The 23,924-nt window shown below is 40.2% G+C and overlaps 1 protein-coding gene across 1 annotated transcript in view; it reads right to left on the bottom strand.

Annotated features, from left to right (window-relative positions):
- Positions 1-23,924, bottom strand: part of LOC138627487 (neural-cadherin) — a 258,275-nt gene that overhangs the window by 143,520 nt on the left and 90,831 nt on the right. The window contains exons 8-13 of the mRNA XM_069709839.1: positions 13,421-13,593; positions 9,316-9,484; positions 7,568-7,738; positions 6,890-7,062; positions 5,247-5,414; positions 2,159-2,408 (exon numbers count right to left, since the gene is read on the bottom strand). Coding sequence (XP_069565940.1) covers positions 2,159-2,408; positions 5,247-5,414; positions 6,890-7,062; positions 7,568-7,738; positions 9,316-9,484; positions 13,421-13,593 — 1,104 coding nt within the window. The remainder of the gene's footprint in view (positions 1-2,158; positions 2,409-5,246; positions 5,415-6,889; positions 7,063-7,567; positions 7,739-9,315; positions 9,485-13,420; positions 13,594-23,924) is intronic.

Below are 23,924 nucleotides of genomic sequence, written 5' to 3'. Positions count from 1 at the left end.
GACAGATAAGGGGAAGGAAGGGAGAGTGAAAAGAGGAGACGGGGAAGTTAGGAGAGGTACTGAGAGGCGGGAGATGGTCTGAGAATTAATTACTTCTCACTGGATTAAGACCAGTTTGATGGAATGGGGTAAGTGTGCATGTGTGTGTGCATGCATGCATGTTACATGAGGAATTCCATGCGCAGGAGTCGGAGGCATTTAGCACGGCAGCCAGGCCACGGGTTACCAAACACCACCATTAGTGATGATGGCGACTTAAGACGAGTTAACGGGGCTGAGCATTAACTTAAACCGACTAACGTGATCATATGTACGAGACATAAAGGCAGATATGACAGAATGATAAAAATGAGAGATTTATTTGCAGCATATATGTTGCACTTTTGTCATCACAGTGACAACAGCATGCGAGTTTTGTGTACGTTTGGAATCTGAGCTTTAAACAACTACAACAGAAAAATTGAACGCGTAAAGACTTAATGAACATTACGATATGACTGACCCTTCTGATCCCTTTTCATTATGTCTTTGTTCATGACCTCAGTTTAACAGGTTACAAGAATGACACCGTCTATGTTGGGACTAACAAAGCAAAAGGACCTGACATCAGGGAAGACTTATGGGGGGATGTGCGCTCAAATGTAGGCTGGGCTACAAGGGCTGCAAGAAGTAAAGTATTCATTGCAATATTGTGCATATATTATTCCACACCCTTGAAACTGTATAAAATTGACTTAACCCCGAACAATGAATACTATAATTTAGGACCCGAACATTACTGGATTTTTGGGTTTCAATGGCGATACTTAAATTTCAATTAAATTCAATTACATGGCGCCAAATCACAACACAGGTCATTTCATGGCACTTCACACATTGAAGTCCTTACAAGAGAAATGTACAACATTATACAGAGAAACCCTACAATTCAACAATTGCCACGTAAACTAGGAGGAAAAAACCTCCAACAGAGGGGAGGAAAAACTCCCTTTTAACAGGAAGACACCTCCAAACAGAACCAGGCTCAGAGGTTGGCCTCCACTGGTTGGGGTGAGAGGAGAGCAGAGAGAAAAAAATACAGCATAGAGATACAAGACAAGATACTAGGGAGTAATTATTACTAAAAGGGAGAGGAAAAATTCTTATATTGATATATCCGCCAACATTTTTATATATACACTGTATATATAACGTGTAAATATAAACACACATTTTCCAGTGATCCCTCGTGTGTTTACCAAACACTTCTCACATTTGAGACATACATATGTGAGGGTATTTTACAGCATATTGTTGCACTGACATCGGTGCACTGAAACGGTAAACTTCACTGGGAATTTAATAATTAAAAATAAGCACAGATGGGCACATTTATCCATGCTCTATGGGGCTGTCCCATGGTACTGCCTTTTTGGAAGGTGGTACTGAAAACCCTCGAAGGGTGGCTCAAACAATCTCTCATCTTCTACAATTGTGTCTGTGGCGGGATAGATCTGTTTCGCCACCAGGCCTTAACTCATGACAGAGAGAGCTCCCTTCAAAAATATAATCAGCAGGCAAATAATGTCCAAAGTAAAACTAGTCAAATATGGAAATTATTTATGGCTTACAACACATGATAGAGAGGGTAGTAGTGGACATGAAATATATATATATATATATACATATACATACATACATAATATGTATGTGTATGTGTAAGAGTAATTGGTGGTTCCTTGTGGCTGCTCTTTAAGTTGGGTGTTCATTCCTCTTTCTTGTGATTTATTTGTATTTTTGAAAAAAAATTAACAAGTTATAATGAATAGTTACAATGACGTTTCTTTCTTTTCGGGTGTTTTGGTCTGACTTTTGTGTCTTTACAACACCGTCCAAGCATTTCGCACATTTCTTATGTTGTTTTGCTTCAGAATGAAATCAATGTTTCATTCATCGATGAAATAACTGTTTATTAACCATTTATATGTTTCCATGAAAAAGAACTATGTTTGTAAGAAAATATAAATGACTCTCATGAATGTAAAACTGTTACACAAAGTCACAATGTAACAGTGTAAAGTACAATGGAGGAATACAAATACATGTACTTCAAAGAAAACACATGACATTCTTGTGTGGGTAATCGAAATCAAAATACGAGAAATTACAAAATGCTTACCGGTCACATTGATATAGACGGTGGTGAAGGCAGCCAACGGTACAGCAGCGACATTCTGAGCTCGAACCCGCAGCATGAAATTCCTGGTGGTCTCATAGTCAAGGGGCTCCGCCACCAGGATGGAGGCCGATCCATCCTCTCGGTTCGGGGTCAAGTAGAAGCGAACTGGCATGTTGGTCTCTGGGACCATACCGTCCTCCAAATTATAAGTCACCCTGGGATCTCCAAGAGGGGAGGTGGCTTTGATGGTCTTTTTGGAACAGAGAGAAGGACAAAAGGAAAAATGTCAATACCATATGACACCTCAGTTAAATTAGTCTGCATTCCAACATGGGCCTCGTAGTAATGGTCTACAGCCTCTGCTCCCAGGGAAAACCCACCGTGTCCATAAAGTATTTAACTAATGTTGTGGTACATAAATTATCATGAATCGATACATGAGTTCCTGACTTACGCATTATTTCATGCAGTTCAAAGTCTTTTATTCATGATCTCATGCATGAACAACACATTATTTAAAGCATTAATAAGGTGAGTACATCATCAATGATTAGGATTTATTAATCATGATCGTGATGAATTCTAAGCATTTTGGGCAACTAGACCAAACTCTGCAGCACAGACACCATAATTAACTAAGCATTAGTAACTCATGAGTTTATCATGTTTGTTTCCCCTAAAGTGAAGTTCTGAACCATTTGTCCTTTACTATCCATTGTGGGTAAAAGTGAAAGGAATTCACACTTGAGTCCTTGATAATGCATACACCATTCAGTAAAGTGTAACCAATGTTATTTGTTGAAGTTCCTATTTTAACACTTCAAACAATTTACACTGACTTCCAGAAAGTTGTATTTGTCATTTTACCCAATTTAAGACAGACAGCTAAACCCAAAAGAAAGGTTTGCCCTGTGTACATGGACACACAGATGTAAATATGGGGATTGATTTTTTTTAATTTTTTTTTTGTCTCCCTGCTATTTCCTAACTTTTGGAAATAACCATTGATCCTGTTGTGGTGTAAGTGAGAGATTACCAATAGAACAAAATCTTAAAAGCTGACAGTCATTTGCATTTGACAGAATCTGTACATGTTTCCAATTGCCAACTGTGAGAGCTGGAAAAATGCTAAATTCCAGGAGTGATCCTCAGGACAGGAACGGCTGCTGTTGAGCGTTGAGTGAAGTGTGCATTTTAAGTAGTGAAAATGGATCTGCCCAAATGGAAAATATTTTTTTACTGCCCATTGTAATGAACACAAAAATATTAGGAAGTATCAAACTGTTAAAATAGACAACAACCCTGTGAAATCCTGTGGGATCAAATTGAAATACGCTCTGCTCTTCATACTGCATTCTCCCTAAACTAATTAAGGAGAGGCTATTCAAAGCTGATGCCATATAAACCCCAATTAAAATAAAAAATGCCATCTTGGGCGTGATGCGGCCTGCCTATGGCTGACCTCACTGTATCCATTCAACCTGCAGACCATGGCGGCTGCAATAATGAGCCACCCTCTTAGGCATGCACAACTGGCACACATGTCTGACTATTGTATGCACTGATTTAGGCCATGAAAACCTCAAATGTCAACGGCAAATATTTTACATCCCACTGAGAGTCATTGTAGCATAACAGTCAAATCAACACTGAGCTGCAATCTCGATTAATACGCTGTACTGCAGGGACTGCGCTCTTTTTTCTTTCCTTTATTAGCGTTTTTCACAAACATCAACACACATTACAATAAAAAAGAAGTCCCCTCTGCCTCAATTGCTTCCAAGAGAGCTTTAGAAAACACTGCCAGTTAGTTAAACATGAGTAAGTGGCATTTAAAGGAAGTGCCTATGAGTTATGAAATGTGGTAGGATACATCTGAACTGAACACGTAATGAATCAGTGAAGGTACGAGTGTTTTTAAATGTCTGCATTTTTATATTACTGTGGTTTGTAAACCCGTTGCTCCCCTGTCAAGTTACACTGTTGATCACTTTTGATTAGAACTGACTAAACCTCCTAAAAATACATTGAAGCTGTGATAAGAGACTGAGGGAAGATGGTTTAGGAAGATAAAGAGCAACTTCAGGGATACAATGCAGACATCTCTGGCCTTAAATGAGCCGGGGATTTTACAGTCCCCTGGTATGTCTTGACACCAGGATGTCAAGCAACTTTTAGCTTGCAGCTTTTATGAAAGCTGGTTTGAGTGTTAAAATGTATACAAAGAACGTTTTTTTGTACACGTGTCTGTTGCCACTTTCTCCTATTCCATATTCATGTAACCAGGAAAAAACAGTGTTTGCCACAACTCCCCCATGATTATAGACCAAAGTGAAAAAGTTTGCCGAGCAAATATCATCAACTCCCAGGTTGATACATCGTAGCATCCGATCATAGAAAAAGATGAGTTTACCTTTAATAAGGAAAATGAAAATACCGCCATGACTTATTTGCAAATTGGTGCCGAAAGTTGGACACACAGGCATAATCCTTACTGCCAACTCAATTCCACATGTGCAGAAACTCATGTGACACATGTTTTGGTGTGATGTTCATGTAGATCGCCATGTGTAAATCAATATGTCAATCAATAATTACAACACAACTGAACATGTTTTAAGTCAGCAAAAATGTCTCCATGTCTGCGTGGCTACATGTAAGTACATGTGCATATTTCATCATGGCTGGATAAGTGAGCGCACGCCTACGTGTGGCTGCAGCTTAATGCGTGCACGCTTACTGTGCAAATGCATGCACAACATGCTGTTTCAATGGGCCTTCTCATCTGTCATCTTCTCTTCTCTGGTGGTAATGAGGGAGGGGCAAACACTGCTTTTTCACTTTACCCATCCAGTTTCATCGTGATGGTAAGGAGATCAAACCTTCAAGTCATAATCCTGCTTTTCTAATCTTTGGGCCACCTTGTTTGTGAGGTTAAGTTAAGTTTATAAGGTATTTAGACACGGCTATTTGCATGTGTAACAAATGTACACATACTCCTTTTGTGTATTTGCCAGAAATGCACCCGTATGTGTTTGTGCATCTGTGTCCTATGTGTGCCATCTACCACACCCGCCAGCCAACATACCACGATGGGCGTGTCCCGGACCGTGTTTTCTGGTATGACCACACTGTAGCTGTCTTTCTCCCACTGTGGAGGCTGGTTCTTCACGTTGGTGATGGTGACAGCCAGCTCCACTGAGCTGCTCCTGTTGCCTCCGTCAGTAGCCACAATGTCCCTGGTGATGTAGGTCCTCTGTGGCACAAAAGTCAACACAGATGAAGAGCAGAAAAAAAGGAAGAGGAGACAAGACCGAGTGATGATGCGTTCTCACGCTGATGATTAATGTGACACAGTGATGATTGTAGCTTCCTTAAATACTGAACAACACTGTGAATTTAGATGACTCCGCAAACAATCCATTTTCCCCACTTCTGTGCAGGGGGAAATTGACTGTAGGCTGCATTCGGGTAAACACAAACATACTTAAAGATAAGTGTATTGATTTAAGGGCATGGCTCACTGTAGAGCAGCAGAGTTTTGTAACCATTACAAGAGCAATTAGCTTTATCCACTGCAATCAGGGGGAAACGATCTGTTCTTGTAACTACAGAAAAGAAGTTAACCAAGAGTCTGCACTTCCAGTGCCGGTTAAATGACACATGCTGGTGAAGAAAATGAAAGAAAAACAAGAATGACACCAGTTCACTTTTTTTCAATTTTGTTCATGACCTTCTGCTTTCATGCACCGGATTATGGGCGATATGTGCAGACACAGTCTGCCTCTTGGAAGGTGTTTCAAATTCATGCATGAAAGAATATCTCAGAGTGCCTGAGATCCATTTTCAAGATTTTTTTGTAGTTATAAAAACGTTTCAAATTCCGGTCGTTGCTGTGAGCGATTAAAATACTGAGACTGTCATATTGGCACAGGCTGAAGTAAATGTGTAGGCAAATGTGTATGTTACACTTTATGCAATTCCACTTATTGGTGGAATACATTTGTATCTTCAAATATGGATAGTTCAAGGAAAGCTTTCTCCCAGGTAACACTGCTGGCATAGTGCCAGGTGTCAGTAGGATACAAACGTTCATTCTTCTTGGCACTGTGAGAATGTGAGGTGCCGGTTTTGGGGCTTTTATTGCTATTGTCGACTATGGCACTCATCTGAGGTGCACACTTGTTTTGCACATGCTACATAGCAATTTTGTTGTTGCTTGTTTGTGTTCTTATGTTAGTAAATTAAAGGTTTAGAGGCAATGAAGTGAGGGAAGTAGTAGGCAAAAAAAAAAAAAAAAAAAAAAGGCTCCAGTGAAGACTAGAGCATAGGCAGGCTGCCTCACTGCTATTGGCTGCTGGACTTTTAAATGAAAACATGCCTTTTTGTCTTGCCATATGCTGAGATAAACAACATGTTGTTCAGTTACAGTCTAGTGTTAATTTTTAGCCTTTTAAGAATTCTTGAGTGAACTTGCACAATTTCCTTGAAGAGCCTTTGTGTGAGTGGAGCTTATTGAGTGACCACATGAGGCTAATTAGCTCTGAGAACATCCACTCATCTTAGTTCAAAAATATATTTGCTCTGCTTATCTGCTACACTAGAAACACAGGACAAACTCCAACATGCAACTTGGAGTATATGATGTAACCTTTTTTTTTAATAGCAAGTGGAAAGTGTCCCGTGTGTGGTTTATTTATATATTCGTGTTTGTACACAATGTGTGTGTACCTGTGAGATGGGCTGGTTGACATACACCCAGCCTGTCAGTGGGTTGACTCTGAGATACTCCGGCTGTTCATTTGACATGGAGTACATGATGGCTGCATTGGTGCCAAAGTCGTCATCATGAGCGGCCACACGCAAAAAACTTGTTCCAATCATGGTATCTTCACGCAGGAAGTCTGCAAGAGGAGAAGAAATCGTGAGCGTTACACCGCTGTACATTTCATTCTTTTGTAGTATTTTACACTGTGTGTAATAGTGCAGTGAGCAAATCAGCTCAAACTGCTGCAAGCAACGAGTACGCAAGCTCATTAAGGAGCATATTCACCAGTTTGACAATATTTATGCAGCATAACAAAACACTTCAAGTCAGAACCAAATCATACTTGGTTATAATGACAAGAAAATCCCATGGGACACCAAGACAGAACAAACTAATAATTAGTTAAAGGTTTACATTAGGGTCAGGCGGTATCCCTGTGATTCTGAAATACTGGAGTGACAACAAACTAAAACAAACTTTTTAAACAAATCTTCATCAGTTTTGTTGTCAAAATATCAAATATGTTTTCTTCCTTTGCTTGTTTTTAATCCATTTAAACGTGTTTTCCTTCTGTAATGCAGCAGGTTGAGCTGTCTCAGACTCTTTACTTCCAGAATGGATTAATACTGACATGAACTTACACTCATATCGGAGGTTCTCAAACTTGGGGCTGTTGTCGTTCTGGTCCAGGATGAGGATGTTGAGCTGACAAATGCCAATCAGTGGGTCAGCTGCCTGGTCAGTGGCTGTCACCGTCACCGCATACTCCCGCTGGCGCTCCCGGTCAAATTTCCTGGCTGTCACAATTACTCCTAGAGAGGCCAAGATAACCAAGATGATCAGACAGCCGAATCATACCAAACACTGCTTGGTGTCGTGTCCCCAGAGCATTTGTAGTTCAACACGAAAATAATTCCCTTTGCTCGCCTTGAAGCTAAACTTAAAACAGTCAAGCAGATGAGGAGCTGAGTGGGAAAGCAAATTAGTAGTTTTTATCAAGATCAAAGAGAATCATCTTCATTACTTATTTTGAAGTAATGAAGTGAAAGGTACATTGTATATGTCGTATGGTACTTAGTCTTCTATTTTTGACATTCGAAAGAAACCACTGATTTGACTACATGTAAAAATGAACAGGTTATTTGCTGTAGTTTGCGACCTTTGAACTGATGCTGCTAATGCTATTTTCCTTTGACCCCAATTTTTTAAAGCAGACAACACAATGAGTTAGGCTGAGATATGCTTCAAAGACATTTAGAGTGTAGAAATAGCTGTAGGGTTTCTTCTGTGTGAAGTGTTGTGAAAAGTTATCAAACCAGTCTTAAAACATTTACGAGGGGTGATCAAAAAGTTCTAAGATTGTACCTCTTTCGCACGAACAGAGAGCAGCACAGTGGTGTGCATTGAGCAAGGGAAGCAATAACCTCCATGAGTAAGTATTTCAAGTTACATAGCTTGAAATAATTTGTAGTGAACCAAATCCAGTCAGCAGGGGTGGTGGGGAGCGCTGATTGTGTTGTTGCAGGTGAGAAATAAGTGTGTTTTAAATCCGCTGAGAGCAGATGTGTCATCATTTTGGAGAACTAAACTGCCATGGCGCCACAGCTCAGCTTGTTTGCACTGAATGTTTTCCCTCAGACACCTCAAAACATCACAGTAGAACTCAGCATTGACAGTCCCAGCGTACACATTCATGGTGCACAATCCTGCGAATGTCAAAGAAAACCCACCTAGTAGCACCTCTGAGTCGACGTGTCTTCTTCAGTCTTGGACAGTGATGTTCTGTCCCTATTGAAATGCGAATGCCACTCAAAACACATCGCCTCGCTCATTGCTTCATTGCCTTACGCTTTCTTAAGGATCTCAAGTGTGTCCGTTACCGATTTTTAAAGTGTGACACAAAATGCGATGCTGAAGTCCACGGTAAAAACATCAATACACACATGCCAGCGGTCATCAAAACATGTGTAACCAGGTGCTTAAATTGCTCAAGTGAAGTAACTTGGAATGTTTACCGTTGAAACGTATAATTTCCCCTGTTCAATGTGCATTACTGTGCTATGCTTTGTTTGTGCACGACAGGAACAGTCTCAGAATTTTTGGATTGTCCCTCGTACTATACATCGAGACACAACGCTGGATTATGGTGCTTCATTTAGGCTACAAAATGATGATCACTGTACATTTTATTCTGTCTGGCATTTTAAAAAAAAATAAAAATGCAATATATTTTCTTTAAATGCAAATATACTTAGTCTCACTGCATGCCTTAGTGCACTGTATCAAGCATGACATATATGCTAAAAGTAATTGAGCCTGCAGAAGAATCTCCCCTGGGACAAAAGTATGTGTACTCCTTGTGCAAGTGAGTATTTGTGTGTTTCAGTACCTGTGTCTGGGTGTATACTAAATGCGGGCACAGTGGAGTCTTTGTGCATGAAGCCATATGCGACCCTTCCATTTGAGCCCTCGTCGGCATCCACAGCGTGAACCTGCAGAACAAACGTCCCAGCTGGCTGGTTCTCCAGGACTGATGTGCTCTCTCGATACTGCTGACACTAAGCAGAATGAGAGCGGAAGAGAAGAGGAGGTGGGAGGAACAGAAGCCAAGTATGAAGAAACCTAGATCAATACTCTATTCCAATGAAACAGTGAGAGTGTGGGAGGAGGAATGTTATGAAAAGACAGCTTAAAGATTACAATACGTACTGTGGTACAAAAGGTGTAACATGGACAATAAAGAGCAAAAACAGAAAGAGAGTGAGAAATCAGTGTCCTGGATTTTTTTTTTTTTCAATGCATTTGTTTTCTACTTCTGCTCTACTCGTTTAGAGTGGTGGTCGTAGGTTCAGGGGTCCTGCAGCTGATCCCGACCCCCATTTGGCAAAAGTGTTTAAAAGCTGCTCGGTTTTGTACACTGTGACTCCTGTGAACATGAAGTATGTTGAACTTTTGAAACGCCCTGTGTGTTTTTTTTGTTGAGAGAGCCTTCAAAGCATACCAGAACATGTCTGCAGTTTTATTTGAACAAAATATTTGGTACATTCCTATCAGACAAATACAAATTTGGTGATGATGGGATCCTGTGATCCACCTGGAATTAAATTATTTTAAACAAATATTATTTATTCAAACTTGTGGCCCTTAACTGTTGCCAAGCAACTTTCCTGGAGGAATAGTGAAGTTCAACTTTCAAACCATTGTTATTGTCGTACCATAACAAGGTCGATACTCAAATGCACATATTCTCATGCTAAAATGTCAGCTTACCCTTTCAGCTGCATAGCAAAATGTGTAATTGAGTCACATAAAAAAACAGACAACAGTTTAAAATATATAAAGCGACATAGTTTGTGGTCATTGAACAATTGACATGTGAACTTCCATTCCATTCATTCAGACTGCAGTGACATTAAACTGGTAAGATGCAAAAATCAGCTCTTACATAACAAGTAAAAAGTCCAAAAACAATGCTCCCTCACCTACCAACCACTAAAACAACACGTTAGAACTGCTGTTTTCCTTCCCTACCACTGTATGCAGTAATGACCTCATGGCAGCACAGTAAAAGTGCTCTCTTCCTTATAATCACATGGATAAAACTGGGAAGAAGACACACTGAAGAACAGATTCTTCACAGTATGAATAACACTGTGTTTTATTCCCATCTCAAAATATTGTGTGCATTTTAAAGGAATGCTGCACGATGTAATATATTTGAAACATCACAAATAATACCTCTAAATTATTAATTAGATGTTTTCAATTTGAATTTAATTAATGTTGAGGAATCCTGGCTTTTCCATCTGAAGGGTGAGATACACCAGGAAGTAAAATGTTTTTATTTCACCCTAAAACCCAAACCCACGTCTCCATCAAACATGCATTTATTTGGCCTTGTTCAGACTGCCAGCCCAAAACGGTTTTCTTCGTCATTTCCAGATTGTATCTGGATTGATTTTTGAGTATAGATAGAAAAAAAACAATGTAATGGGATTTTTGCAAACCGGATTGAAACCACGGAGGTGGTTTGAAATGCAAATCCAATCGGATTCCTTGGGTCACTCGCAATGCAACACACTATGTTGCTTCCATTTGGCTATTTTAATCCGGACATATGCGACCTGGCCGTGATCGGACCACAAGTGGCCAGCAAAAGTACAGATGGAAACACCCTCAGGAAGCAGTGAGCTCTGATCTGTTCAGGCCACATTCGGAGGTGGCCTAAATATGCGTCTGGGTTGATGTAGCCAGATTCTTTCTTACTTTGTCTCCATCAACTCTTTCCTTTTCCCTGCCTCACTGGAGCATTGATACTGATGTGCCACACACAGAGGAAGAGAAGAAAGCTGTCAGTGCTGCTGGTTAACGCCTTCCTTTGACACCTAATTAATGGCAGGGGAGCTTTTTAAAAAAAAATCTTCTGATGTTCTCATTACCTCCTGCCTCCCTTCTTGCTTTGTAGCTCCTCTCCTCAGTCCTCCTTTCTTCTATCATGCAACAAGGCACTACCTTTATGTAGTCCTTCAACCTTTCCATCGGTGGCCACGAGAAGCTTTGGAAATATTTGTCTCCATGTTTCTAAGTTTGATTTACCTTACATAGAGTACAGAGGGAGTTTGGTGAAGATATGCATGTGGTGCTTCAAAGGTAGTGCTGTGTTACTAACTGTTAGTCAATGTACAATAAATCATCTTAAGAATAAACAGAGCAGACATTTCATATACAAATAAAGTAAGTCTAAACACAAAGAGATTCCAAGAGTAGATGGGATACATTAGAAATAAAAAGTTTCAAAGTTAACTTTGGTCAGTGCTCATTAAGACACAACAGGAAATAATTGTCAATTGACCGTGGGCAAACCCTCATATTTAAAGAGTGAATATGGTTCTGGTAATACCAGGATACCCAGTAAAGAGTTAGAACGGGTGAATGGATGGACAGACAGTGGGATGGGAACCATCTCAGCAACTCGGGAACAAGATCTAAATTGAATTCACTCACCGACGCTCCTTGTGTTTGTTTTTTGTTCATCTTGTTCCAGTGTGTTTTGATTTCAGAAGTAATACTTTATAGATGCTCTGTCAGGTGTTTTTCTCCATGCTTTGCCCACACAGCCTGGTCCAAATATCTCTCCTGTGTTTTTCAATTACTAAAAATGCATAAATTGAAGCCAATAAGACCTATCTAAGAGCAGGTCACTGGCATATTAAAGGTTAATAAATGAATGTAATCAGTGCCTGTGGGTTTGTAGTCTGAAATCCATGCTGCAGGAACATGCAGGATCCTGCTACATCTGAGAGATCCTGCCTCTCTGTATCACTACCTCTCTGTGTGTGTCTCTTACTCCTTCTGTCTCGGTCCACTGATCCAGCCCTGAGCTCCGGAGATGCTACAGTATGTTATAAGACTGAGCATCAAAACAAGATAAAAGGGTCTTTCTGCTTCAGTGTCCTGCTGCTGGCTCCCAGCGACAGAGGAAATACCAACTAACCTCGGATGTCTTTATTTACTGAGAAACCAAAACTCTGTATTATTTTACTTTTAAGTCCCAGAATTTCATTTTATTCTATTTAAAACAAACATTTGACACACAAGTAAATCGCCTTGTTTGTCTATATTACGTCTATCTATATGTTCACCTTTATTTATACATTTGTATTTCCTTCATCTGTTAATTTCGATTTACCTTCAGTTATCTGTTTAAATTGTCCTTTTGACTTGTTCATTGCAATTAGCATCCAACCAGCAGAAAAGAAGGATGAATCATATTCACTTCTTTGTGGACATCACAAGAAAATTCCTGTGAGAGACAATTGAGCACACAGAGCACATGAAATACTGAGGACCAAGAATCTCTCTTCTCTCTCCTTTCTTGGCTCTCATCTTGTCGCCTGTCCCTCTGTTACTTCCTGCTAAGAAGTGAAGCCGAAAGGGAAACACTTGGCATTCACGCTCCCCGATGAGAGAATAAGCTAGGTTTACTCAGTACGTCCCTGCTCCTAATCTTGGCTTGTGATACCTCGGGGGGCTTGAAAAGTCACCTCATTTAAAAGGGAGACATGGCTATAAAAAAAATCAGGTGGAGACATAGCTCCTCTGGAGTGAGTCAGTAGGGATTTCTCACACGTCCCTTAAAGCTTTAATTAAACAACCAAGATGATGTAGGAGAGCGATGAGAGAGCAGAGATGAGGGTCAAGCACACTAATCGCTCCTCCAGAGAGGAGAGATAGAGGCTAATGAATAGAGGAGATAGAAAGAGAAAGACAGGGATACAGAGGAGTGATGGTGGAGACCTACAGGGGATCGACAGAGAAAGAAAAGGAAAACTAGTAAAGGAAAAGGTGGAGAGAGATTGATGAAAGAAAAGTAAAAGAAGATCAAAAAACTTGCACCACGACCAGGAGAGCAGATATTTATGACGCACCTACCACATGCAGACTAATGAGGAGCAACAACATCAATGAATCAAGTGTGTGTTGGCTCGTCTTACCTTCTCAAAAACAGGCTTGTTATTATTCACGTCGTCCACTCCTACTATGACCTGGGCCGTGGATGACAATACCTGAGGTCCCCCAGAGGCGTTGTCATCTGTGGCTGTAACATTGAGGACATATTCGACACCCTGGAGACGAGGTGGTGGGCTTGAACGAAGCCGGATCAGACCTACACACAAACATAAGGAGGATATCGGTAAAAACACACACGTACACAGACACACAGCGTCCAGTGGGGTAATATGTTTCTTTTTTTCTGGAATTGAAATGTATGAAAAAAAAGGGCACATTTTAACTCAGAATAATAATCTTGAAGTTTATCATTTAAATAAATGGCTGTCATCTCTCTATCAGTGACTAACGTAACACAATGGTGATTGAGCTTGTGTCCCACTGATGGAAGCCCTTGCTTTGGAATAAGATGGTTGTCTGAGGTGACATTCCCGGAAAAAATCCCAAGTGTCGCACAGTTAGTATTGTGTTTTCTATCACTCAGCAGTGGTTGTTTCACCAGAGAGGGTAGGTGGCACTAACACAACAGGATCGCTCTTAAATTCATCTGGGCGTGAATTGTCACACAGACAACATTGTTTGGAACTCTGAGAAGTGGTGTCCTAAAATACAGCTTTGAAATGATTTCCTTAACTGCAACAATAAAACTTAGCTGGCAGCTAATAATGTATAATTTAGTTCTCACATGCAAAACAATTTCATCTTAAAAGTTATTGCACACCATGACGTTTTGGGAAAAGGACATTGGATAAAAACGTATCAATTTATTTTCAAAGCAAGAAAATTCCACTTTCAGTCGTTAATTAAATCAGAATTTTCACAAGACCTTTAAGCTGGGTGCGAACAAAACGTTAGCATTTAGCTCAAAGAATGCCATCACTAATTATACAATTTAAGGTCAGCTACATATCTTAAGTACAGTATGTTAATGCATGAACATAAACGTGATGAAAACCTGTTTAGCTTTGCCAACAAACCGCTTTAAATCAGTCAGCCAAAGACAGAGCGTTTATTAACCACACCATCAAAATGATAAAAACGAATAACCTGTGAAAGCTGTATTCCAGATATCACGATGCAAATACGAATTTTGGTGTGAAACGTCCTCTGCTGTGTTTCAGTGAGTTTTAAGAATAAAATAAAACAACTTTAAAGATGAGGCAGACTAACTAAAATGGAAATGACTGTCAGACATACATTGGTTTTGACAAATGGTCGAACGAAGTGCTAAAAAATAAAGCGGTCGGGTGGCTTGGATTCATCTGATTGCTTATTAGCTGCATGTAGTGTAAAAGCACTGGAGGAAAGCTGGAAGAATAAAATCTATAAAGTGAGATGATGAAATAACATGATAACATAGAAAGAACCAAGTTAAAACAATCCCCAACATCCTTCAGAATCGCTGCGCTGTTGAAAAAGCATCGACCATTTCCTTTATAAATATGAAGAAAAAGCAAAACCATGAGGGGGAAGGAATTTTCTGGTGGACTAAGACGTTCTAATTTAAGTTTTTAGCTCTGAGAGATTTTTCATTAATCATGGCCGCACAACATATGAATAGTTAAATCGATTGGTATTCCCTTTTAGTGCCGTCGTTCTGGCATTCCATTTCATCCTCTGTCTCTCTTTCTCTTACTGACTCTTTTTCAGTCTGGTGTAGGCGTCTCATCTGCATCCCACTCTCTGCTCTGAATGACTCTCCACCACTTTGTATTCATCTCGCCCCATGGTGCTCTGTTTACTTTGTGTGTGCGTGTTTGTGTGCAAGTGTGTGTGGGCTCAAAGTGCGGACACACTTATTACATCCTCCTTATCTTTAGAGGCAGGGGCAGGTGCTATCGCTGTCATATGTTCATTTGATTGCTGTTTCACAAGAGACCCCTGTTGGAATCGATGTACACTTATCATAGATATGTATGTATGTGCACTATTCATCCTTCTATCTCTGTTTACCAGACCGAGTGGACTGATGAGACAGATAACATTTAGAAGATGTATGATTTGTATTTTTTTTATCTTGTTTGCCTGTGTGTGTGTTCGTAGCGACTGCACCTGCATGACACGAAGAATAAAATAATTGGATGAAGTGATTTGTAGAAGAGTCTTTGAAAATGAGAGGAAACGGAAACAAGATTAACAAAAGAGGAAAATCTTCTGTTCAGCTGAAGTTAATGCTGTACAAGCTCATAAATTTTGAACTGCACATGTGCAGTTTGTCTCTTCTGTTTGTCTTTGAGTGTGTGAGCATTGTTGCACAAGAGATGGAGGATTGCCATGGAGGGGGTGTCTGCCTCGAGGTGTTTGTCACAATGGCTGGTTCCCTGGCACTGCTCTTTGTGGTTAAGGGTATGTGTGTGTGTGTGTGTGTGTGTGTGTGTGTGTGTGTGTGTGTGTGTGTGTGTGTGTGTGTGTGTGTGTGTGTGTGTGTGTGTGTGTGTGTGTATGTGTGTGTGTGTGTGTAAGTGAAAGAGACAGGAATGGAAAGAGAGAGGAAGAACGATGATTCCATTTTACAGCCGTAGAAGCGTAAGAGGTGGAAGCTTTGCCTGAAGAAAGACATGTAACATACGTTGTGTCAAACACATATAATGCATAAATATTAGTCACACACCTTCATAGAAAAATATACACACACACAAACATTTTGCAGCAAATATTGCTGCAGGTTTATGCAGAGTATAAAAAAGTCCATCATTGAATTTTTTTTTTTTTTTTTTTTTTTTTTAAGACTACAGCCAGCCAGCAGTGGCTATTCACATAACGACGGGGGGATGCCTTGCACATGCTTGGATGTACATACTTAATATGCTTCAGAGCCTAATTTGTTCCCAAATAGATGTCCCTATTCAGGGAAACATTAGGCTCTCTCTGGCCTCCTTCTTCCAGAAGTCCAGAGCCTGTGGTTTAACACAAATCAACCATATGCATGCAGCTTTACACACATTTTAGCTGTATTAGTTGTTTGTCTTACAAAGCTGATCCAATTTCCCCAATACTCTGTACACAAAACAGTGCTGACATGGTGAGGTGGCTTACAGTTTTTAATATTCTCTTCCTCTAAACTTGCATTATTGAAAACACACCTGACATTATTCTTAAATGTCTCTTGCTCCCACAGCTTGACATTCTCAAGATCAGACCAAAACGCCCTGCAATCTTGTAATATGCCTCATTTTCACCATCAGGCTTCAATACATGTTAAACGACCAGTGAGCAGGATTTAAGGGGATCTATTGGCAGGAACTGAACGTGCTGTAATATCAATAATGATTTTATTTTTCATTGATGTATAATCACCTAACACTAAGATTTTTGATTTGATTTTGATTTTATACACTTTATTAATCCCCGAGGGGAAATTTCTTCACTACAGCAGGGGGGCTCTCAGGGGGGAGATGCTGCAGCAGGCTGCCACGACCGCGGCGCCAGGTAACCTGACCTGAAGTGCATGTTTTTGGATGATGGGAGGAAGCCGGAGAACCCGGAGAGAACCCACGCAAGCACAGGGAGAACATGCAAACTCCGCACAGAAAGGCCCAGGACCGGATTTGAACCCGGAACCTTTTTGCTGTGAGGCGACAATGCTAACCACTGCACCACCGTGCCGTCCCCTAAGACATTGTTCTCATTACTTTAGAATTAATTCCTCAATAGATACAAAGGGAGCGAGTCGTCTTCCACTGAATGCGTCATGTTAGACTGTATTAAAGAAGGCACGTAGCCTCCATGACGTCACCCACAACTTTTCCGAAGAACGGATTTGATGCTCAATGTGGATGAGTCCGAACACCACCATTTTGGCAGTGCAAACTGCGCCTAACTTCCAGCAATCCAAAAATGGGCAAAGAGGTGGTTTGTGTTGTTCATTAGCACCTAATTCACTTCGGGGAAAGTCTATATGCATGCCATTGTACTTTTGTATAAAAATTGTTACCAGTGCCATTATGATACCTAAGGTTTGCTTGAAATAACAATTCATGGTTTTGTTGATGTGTAACTTTGAGGAGTAAAAATATATATAATTAGTTTTTTCAAAAATGTATTTATGACAGGACACGTATGGAGGGAGAAAGCGAAACATGAATGATGCATGAAGTCTCAATCAAACCAACAATGTCAGGATTATGTGGAACGAGCCCAAAAGCGACGAATCCACATAGATGCCAACAAAACCACTGTTTTTTGTTTGAACTGAAAAATCCAAAGTCCCAAAATACACCAGTGTTTAATATTATCTACATATAATGTGAAATACAAGTAAAATGATTAAGCAAACTAGTATCAGAAAATCTGAATAAGATAATTAAACCAAACAATCAGTGTCAACTTTCAATATACAGTAGCCATTGATACTTGATCGCACGCACCCTTTTGTGTTTTTAGTTGGTCCTTATAAAGGTCCTTGAATGTGGAGCATGGACTATGAAGCAGTCTTCCCAGAAATGTTACTGTACATCCTCAGCAGATATACCATATATGACAGCTACTACAACCAACTATTGTGTTGTCATTTGAGTGTACACATTAATACTTTGAAGAGCAGTGTCATGATTAAAATACTTTCTGATTGGACAGTGGAACTAATTTGAACAGAGCAGATCTTTATGCCAGTATTTTTTGCTAATAACATGAATTAAGTCGACTTTATTTAATATTAACTTCCAGAATGTGCTCATGTCTCCAACAGCTTTATATCCAACACAGTCATTACTGTAGAATGCACAGAAATGTACCCACTACCTACGGAGTCAAATATTCACATGGCAGAAATCAATAATTACATCAGTGGAAACACTTCAAAATGGAAATGGCCCCCAGTTTCAGCCTATTTAGCATAGCGACTGTATGAAGTATAACCCACTAATGACCCATACAAGCAAGGCTGCATCACTTTTCTTCGCAACTCAACCCAGACTTTTGCTGTACCCTCTGGTCGATGCAATTATGGACAAGTATCCCATGCCAGTGTTGCTGACCTTCAGTTCAAGTTTGGCTGTTTCAGCAGTTGGATGTATTGAGGTCAAACCTCCCACTTTCCTACATCAACACGAAAATGAAAAAAAAAAAAAAGAAGCAATTTGCTCATACTCGAAAATGACAGGAGTCTAGATGGTTTACTCTGAATTTCTCATTATTCAAACCCAAATAGGCCATTGTATGGTGCGTGGCAGGGGCTGCAAGGGGTTGCATTGTCAAATGAGCTTACAAGAGAGTGCAATGAAAAAAAAGAGTAGTACAATCAGACTAAAATTAGAACAATTGTTTGCTACAATAAGGGCAACCAACTGGGGTTGATAAAAACTGGCCACGAAAGATAAATTAAGAAACAATCCATTTAAATGCAAATACTACAAATAAGGGCGCCAATTTATCTGAAAGATGGTGATACATTTCATTGGATAAGCATAGTATCATCAGTAGGGAATTACTAAAGTCATTATGATTCATCCTTTGGGGATGTTGAGTATATGTGTGCATTTTATATCAATGCATCCAATGGTTGGACAAAAGTATATTAGTCCATCCTCCTAACATTGAATTTCCAAGAGCCACGTCACGAGTATTTTTCCAGGTTTGGATCCACAAAAATAAATTTGCCTCTAATGTGTTAGTGTGGAGGCAGAGTACTTTCTGTGGTCTGGGTTTTAAAACCAATACTTTTCACAGTAGTGGGTTTTTATAGGATTTTAATAATAGTAATTCATGTGAACTGTTTACACTGGCAGTAGTAGGCAACTACTGTGGTAAAAGTAACCATTGTAACAGCAGAACAAAGTAGGCATAGCAGTACTGGTTAACAGAAACAGTAGCAATACTCATAATATCAGATGGGTGGACTTTTAACCCGTAGATCATGAATAAGCATTTTAAAATGCATGTGTACTCAAACTAAAGACACATCAAGAGTCTAAACACTAACCCACCCTTTTCTCTCTCTCCGTCCACCCACAGTGCTCCAACGGTGCTGTGGAGTGCACTCATGCTTGATGAATTGAGACAGAAGGCCAGATAAATGTGGCCAGTTCAGTAAAGGCAGCAAGCAGACACAGAGAGGCTAAGGCCTGCTCTCTATGTTACATATATAGGGAGCACCGGAGGCGCCCTGTAGTCTGATCCATGCTTTGCTCTGCCTCTGGTTGGCATCAACATCTAATAGGGCCTAAAAGCCTTCGATGAGAGCAACACATGCTGGGTAAGTGGTTGAAAATGGGACATGGAAAAGGTTTTAGGACAGTCCAAGAACAAAGCATACAGTGAGCGTCTGTTGGAATCTGAGATATGTGTCCCCGTAGTGTGGGTTATGGCTATGTGTGTGCCTGAGTGAATTAGTTTGCCTGTATTTGTGTAGATCTGGACAAAAATATATTTTGGCTGTCGTCATCCCATTAATTATGGAATTATTTGTCAGATGGACCACCAGGAAACTAATAAAAAGGAGCAACTTTAGATAGCAACACCAAAATAATTTATGGAAAAAATGTACTGTTTTTGTATTTCATTAGAGAGGTTTAATGTGAGTCTGTGGAGCCAGAGGCTATTTGGAGCCAACCTCTAGCGGCACTCGGTGGTATTGCAGCCGAAAGCACTTCCGCATCGGCCTCATTTTTCAGACCTGGAAGCTACGTCCACTTTTATATACGGTTGCGTCTGTGTGTTTGGGTGTGCATGCATAGATGCGTGCTTACAATTACGCCTTTATACAGTCTATGAGTAAATGTTATGTGGTTGTTCCTTTGTGTGTTACTTAGTCAATATGTGATATGTGCTTATTAGTGCACACTATTATTGATACATTTGATAGAGTGTGCTGTTTTGTGTGTTCCAGCATTTGTGTGAGTCTGTGTATTTGTGTTGTGTATAACTGTACTAATCACTGTAGGTCTTATGTGTAACAGCCTACCTGCATGTTTTTCTGTGAACATTCAAGTTACATTTTATGTGGATATAAATGCTTATTATTCAATAAAAGTACAATGAGTTTGTGTGTGTGTGTGTGTGTGTGTGTGTGTGTGTGTGTGTGTGTGTGTGTGTGTGTGTGTGTGTGTGTGTGTGTGTGTGTGTGTGTGTGTGTGTGTGTGTGTGTGTGTGTGTGTGTGTGTGTGTGTGTGTGTGTGTGTGTGTTGCTGCTAACAAGGCCAGCACATATCATCACTTATTGGAGATGGAGAAGATGTTTCCTAAGGGGTCAGTGAGCAGCCGTCACTTCACATGAAGGCAGCCATGAGGGAGGAAGTGGAATGATGAAGCAAGCGATGGGTGAGAGACAACACAGTAGACAGAGGACAAAGTGGGGTGGGGGCAGGAGGACATTGACAGAGAAGTTCTCCCTACAGTCAGCATCGTGGAAAAAAAAATGCAAACTGGAAGCTGGGAGAGAAAGATGGGTAATAGAAGGGGTGAAAGAAAGACAGACCTACTGTATAAAAATAGAGTAGGTAGTGGAATAGTGGGGGAGAGAAAGACAGAATAACAATATATTTGCCAGAGGCAACCAGCGAGAGGAATGAGGGGTAAAACAATGTGGGTTTGTTACATAAAGGGGAGAAGACACAGGTCAGCACATCAGACCTAACACAATAGAAGGGAGGAGAGCAAGTTCAGGAGGAAAGCCTAAATAATAGAAATAAAACAAGACAACAGGGCGACGAATGGTTCTTCCTTATAGGATACCAAGCAGTCTTCCCTGAAAACAAACTCACCTACTGTTTCCCTGACAAAGAAATACTATTTTCCGAAATGCCATTAAACTTAAAAATTAAATGACAGAAAAGTGTTTATTGGCGCCAGCATTTCTCCTCCTTTGTCAGTAAATACTTCCTCCCACCCAATAGAGCAGGTGTTTCTGTATTTATGGGTTTTAATAGGAAGAGCGTGATCATCATATTGACTGGCCTGCTCGGATCCTAATGGGCGCCTTAAATCTCAGGGAAACACACTGTATTCTGGGGTGAGTTACAGGCAAATTAACATGGAGAGGGAGGCCGCTCCTGCCGGAAGGGAGGTAAACAATCACTTGAATGATTGTCAGACATTTAGGATGGGTAAGGAGAGAAGGAGCTGGCAACAACAGGGGAGAAGAGGCAATAAACGATTTTCATCAGTAGCAGAGGGAGAATGAGATGGGTTGGAGTGGGTGGGTGGAATCCAATGTGCTCGCCTTCCATTATAAGAACCATAAAATACTTTTAATGACCAAATATGGGGCTCTTTGAAACAAGATATTGGATCGTATTACAAGCATTATGGTCTCACACTTTGGCTCACACACTTTGGTGCAGATAAACTGTGTAGTGCCTTTGTGTGCATCTGTATTATGCTCACTTCTGTGTGTGTGTGTGTGTGTGTGTGTGTGTGTGTGTGTGTGTGTGTGTGTGTGTGTGTGTGTGTGTGTGTGTGTGTGTGTGTGTGTGTGTGTGTGTGTGTGTGTGTGTGTGTGTGTGTGTGTGTGTGAGAGACTGGTTATCAGCTGATTTACTGTAAACTTCCTAAAGGTGTGCTTAATAAAGGCATGTGCTATGATAGTCACATGGAGGATGGAAATTGCAGCACACTTATGCAAGTCAGATTTGCGTGTGTTACTTGTATACTCTTTTACCTCACCGACATGTTAGCCTCCAGTCCAAATCCTTCCGGGTTTGGGTATTTTACAGATTCACTTTAGCTTTGATTAGTTTTTAAAGCCAGTTTGCTAGTTCAGTTTAGTTTCAGTGTTTTATTTTTTTTCTATTAATGTTTCTGTAATATTGGGTATATGTCAGGGGTGAGATTAAAAAGGGTCAGGAAAAGTATGGATAGGGATGTCTCATGATGCTGCCTGGCTTGAAGTTGAGGTGAGAAGAGCTCTGTTACCATGTCAAATAGACGTGGTTCGCCTTCTTGTGCGAGTTTTCAGATTTGCGGGATTTCCCCCTCTTTGAGAAATGTTCCACATGTTTCATCGCATCCTCTAGATGGTAGTTGCTCTCACTGAAAGTAATTTCAAATAGTACTCTGCCACTTTCTCACAAATTTTGCCACAAAGATGTTAGATGTTAGCTTGGCTCTACACTGAACTTCACTTCAAAGTTTGTCAGTCTGAGAAAGCAAATTTGAAGGGGAAAATATAACCTTTTGTGACCAATGACCAGCAGAAATGTTGTCAATGTGACAAGTTAAACCAAACAACATAAATGGAAAAGAAAGTCTGCACCCCTCATCTGATAGCCAAAGGAGTCAAATAAAATCTCTGTGTCGTCTCTGTGCTCCATAAAATGACCATCGCTATCTGCTGACAGTGAATGTCAATGCTGGTGATCAGAGGGAATTGTGCCTTGAAGTTTTGAGTAAATGAATGTGGTATTTTACCCTATTATGTGATATGAGGGTTACAATTTACATAAGGGTCGAACCACAATGACATTGCCACCATTACGGCAAACAGACACACACACACACACTGCGTCAAGAACCTAGTGTCTTTTTTCACATTGCTTCTGGCATTGTTGCTCCTCCCTTACAGGATGCTCAGAAGTGTGACTATAAACGCTCCTCACAGTTTGGGTGATTATTTGAACGTCTTCATGACACGACCTGTCAAAATTTAAATATCCTTTACAAAGCTCCTCGCAGTGAGAGGAAAGCTGGTGAGACAGCCTCATCCACACAACAGTGGCTACGGTGAAGGACATAAAACTATACGATACACACTCTGAAGCATATTTGCAGTACCCTCTGGGGCACACTGGAAAAACTGCAGAGCTTTTACATTTATACGGTGTATGTAAATATAGCAGGGAGGACACAGCAAAGCAGGGTGAAAATAACTGTGGGGGGAAAAACAGTCCTTGTGTGTATTTCAGGGTTTGTGTTGAATCTGTGCAGGTGAATAGTGCAATATAAACAGAGCTCAGAGCACCCTGAGGTTTAAAGTTTTGTCACATAACAGTTTAAGCAGCAAAGTAAAAAAAAAAAAAAAAAAAAAAATCACCAAGCACTTCTATGTAGAGGATACATGTATCTTAAGTGTGTAGTTTCTTTTAAGTATTGCCTTAAAGAAAGCAGATGAAACCATAGCGACGTATTGTCTGGCAAAAAGCATCATGTGCCAATGTGGAGGGACAGAAACCAATATTTAAAAGACCCATATTGTATAAAGCCATATTTACATTTCCACTTTGATAAAGCAAGTTTCGGTACAATACAAATACTATGGAAGTATCAAAAAAGTGCACACAGTCTGTATACATCACATGTTTGGACAAGCCCATTTGGACTCTGTAAAGTTTGTGATGTCACAAACTCGCTTTAATGTCATTTGTCATTTGTCCACCCTCAGCACAGCACGACTTTTTATATATAAGACAAAACTGAGCTCTCTTTCCATCACAGAGCTAGCAGAGTAGAAGACTGAAAACAGCCAATCAGAAGACAGGGTCATTGATATCAGTGCCTTTAAGATATTGACATAAAAGAGCCTGTTCTTGATAGAGCTTAAAAGAGAGTCTTAAG

Source organism: Brachyistius frenatus, unplaced genomic scaffold (genome assembly GCF_029030835.1).
Source record: "Brachyistius frenatus isolate BFR_SWC_R1_liver_20210118 unplaced genomic scaffold, ASM2903083v1 Contig_86, whole genome shotgun sequence".
Lineage (NCBI taxonomy): Eukaryota > Metazoa > Chordata > Actinopteri > Embiotocidae > Brachyistius > Brachyistius frenatus.
This window is presented reverse-complemented; position numbering and strand designations above follow the sequence as displayed.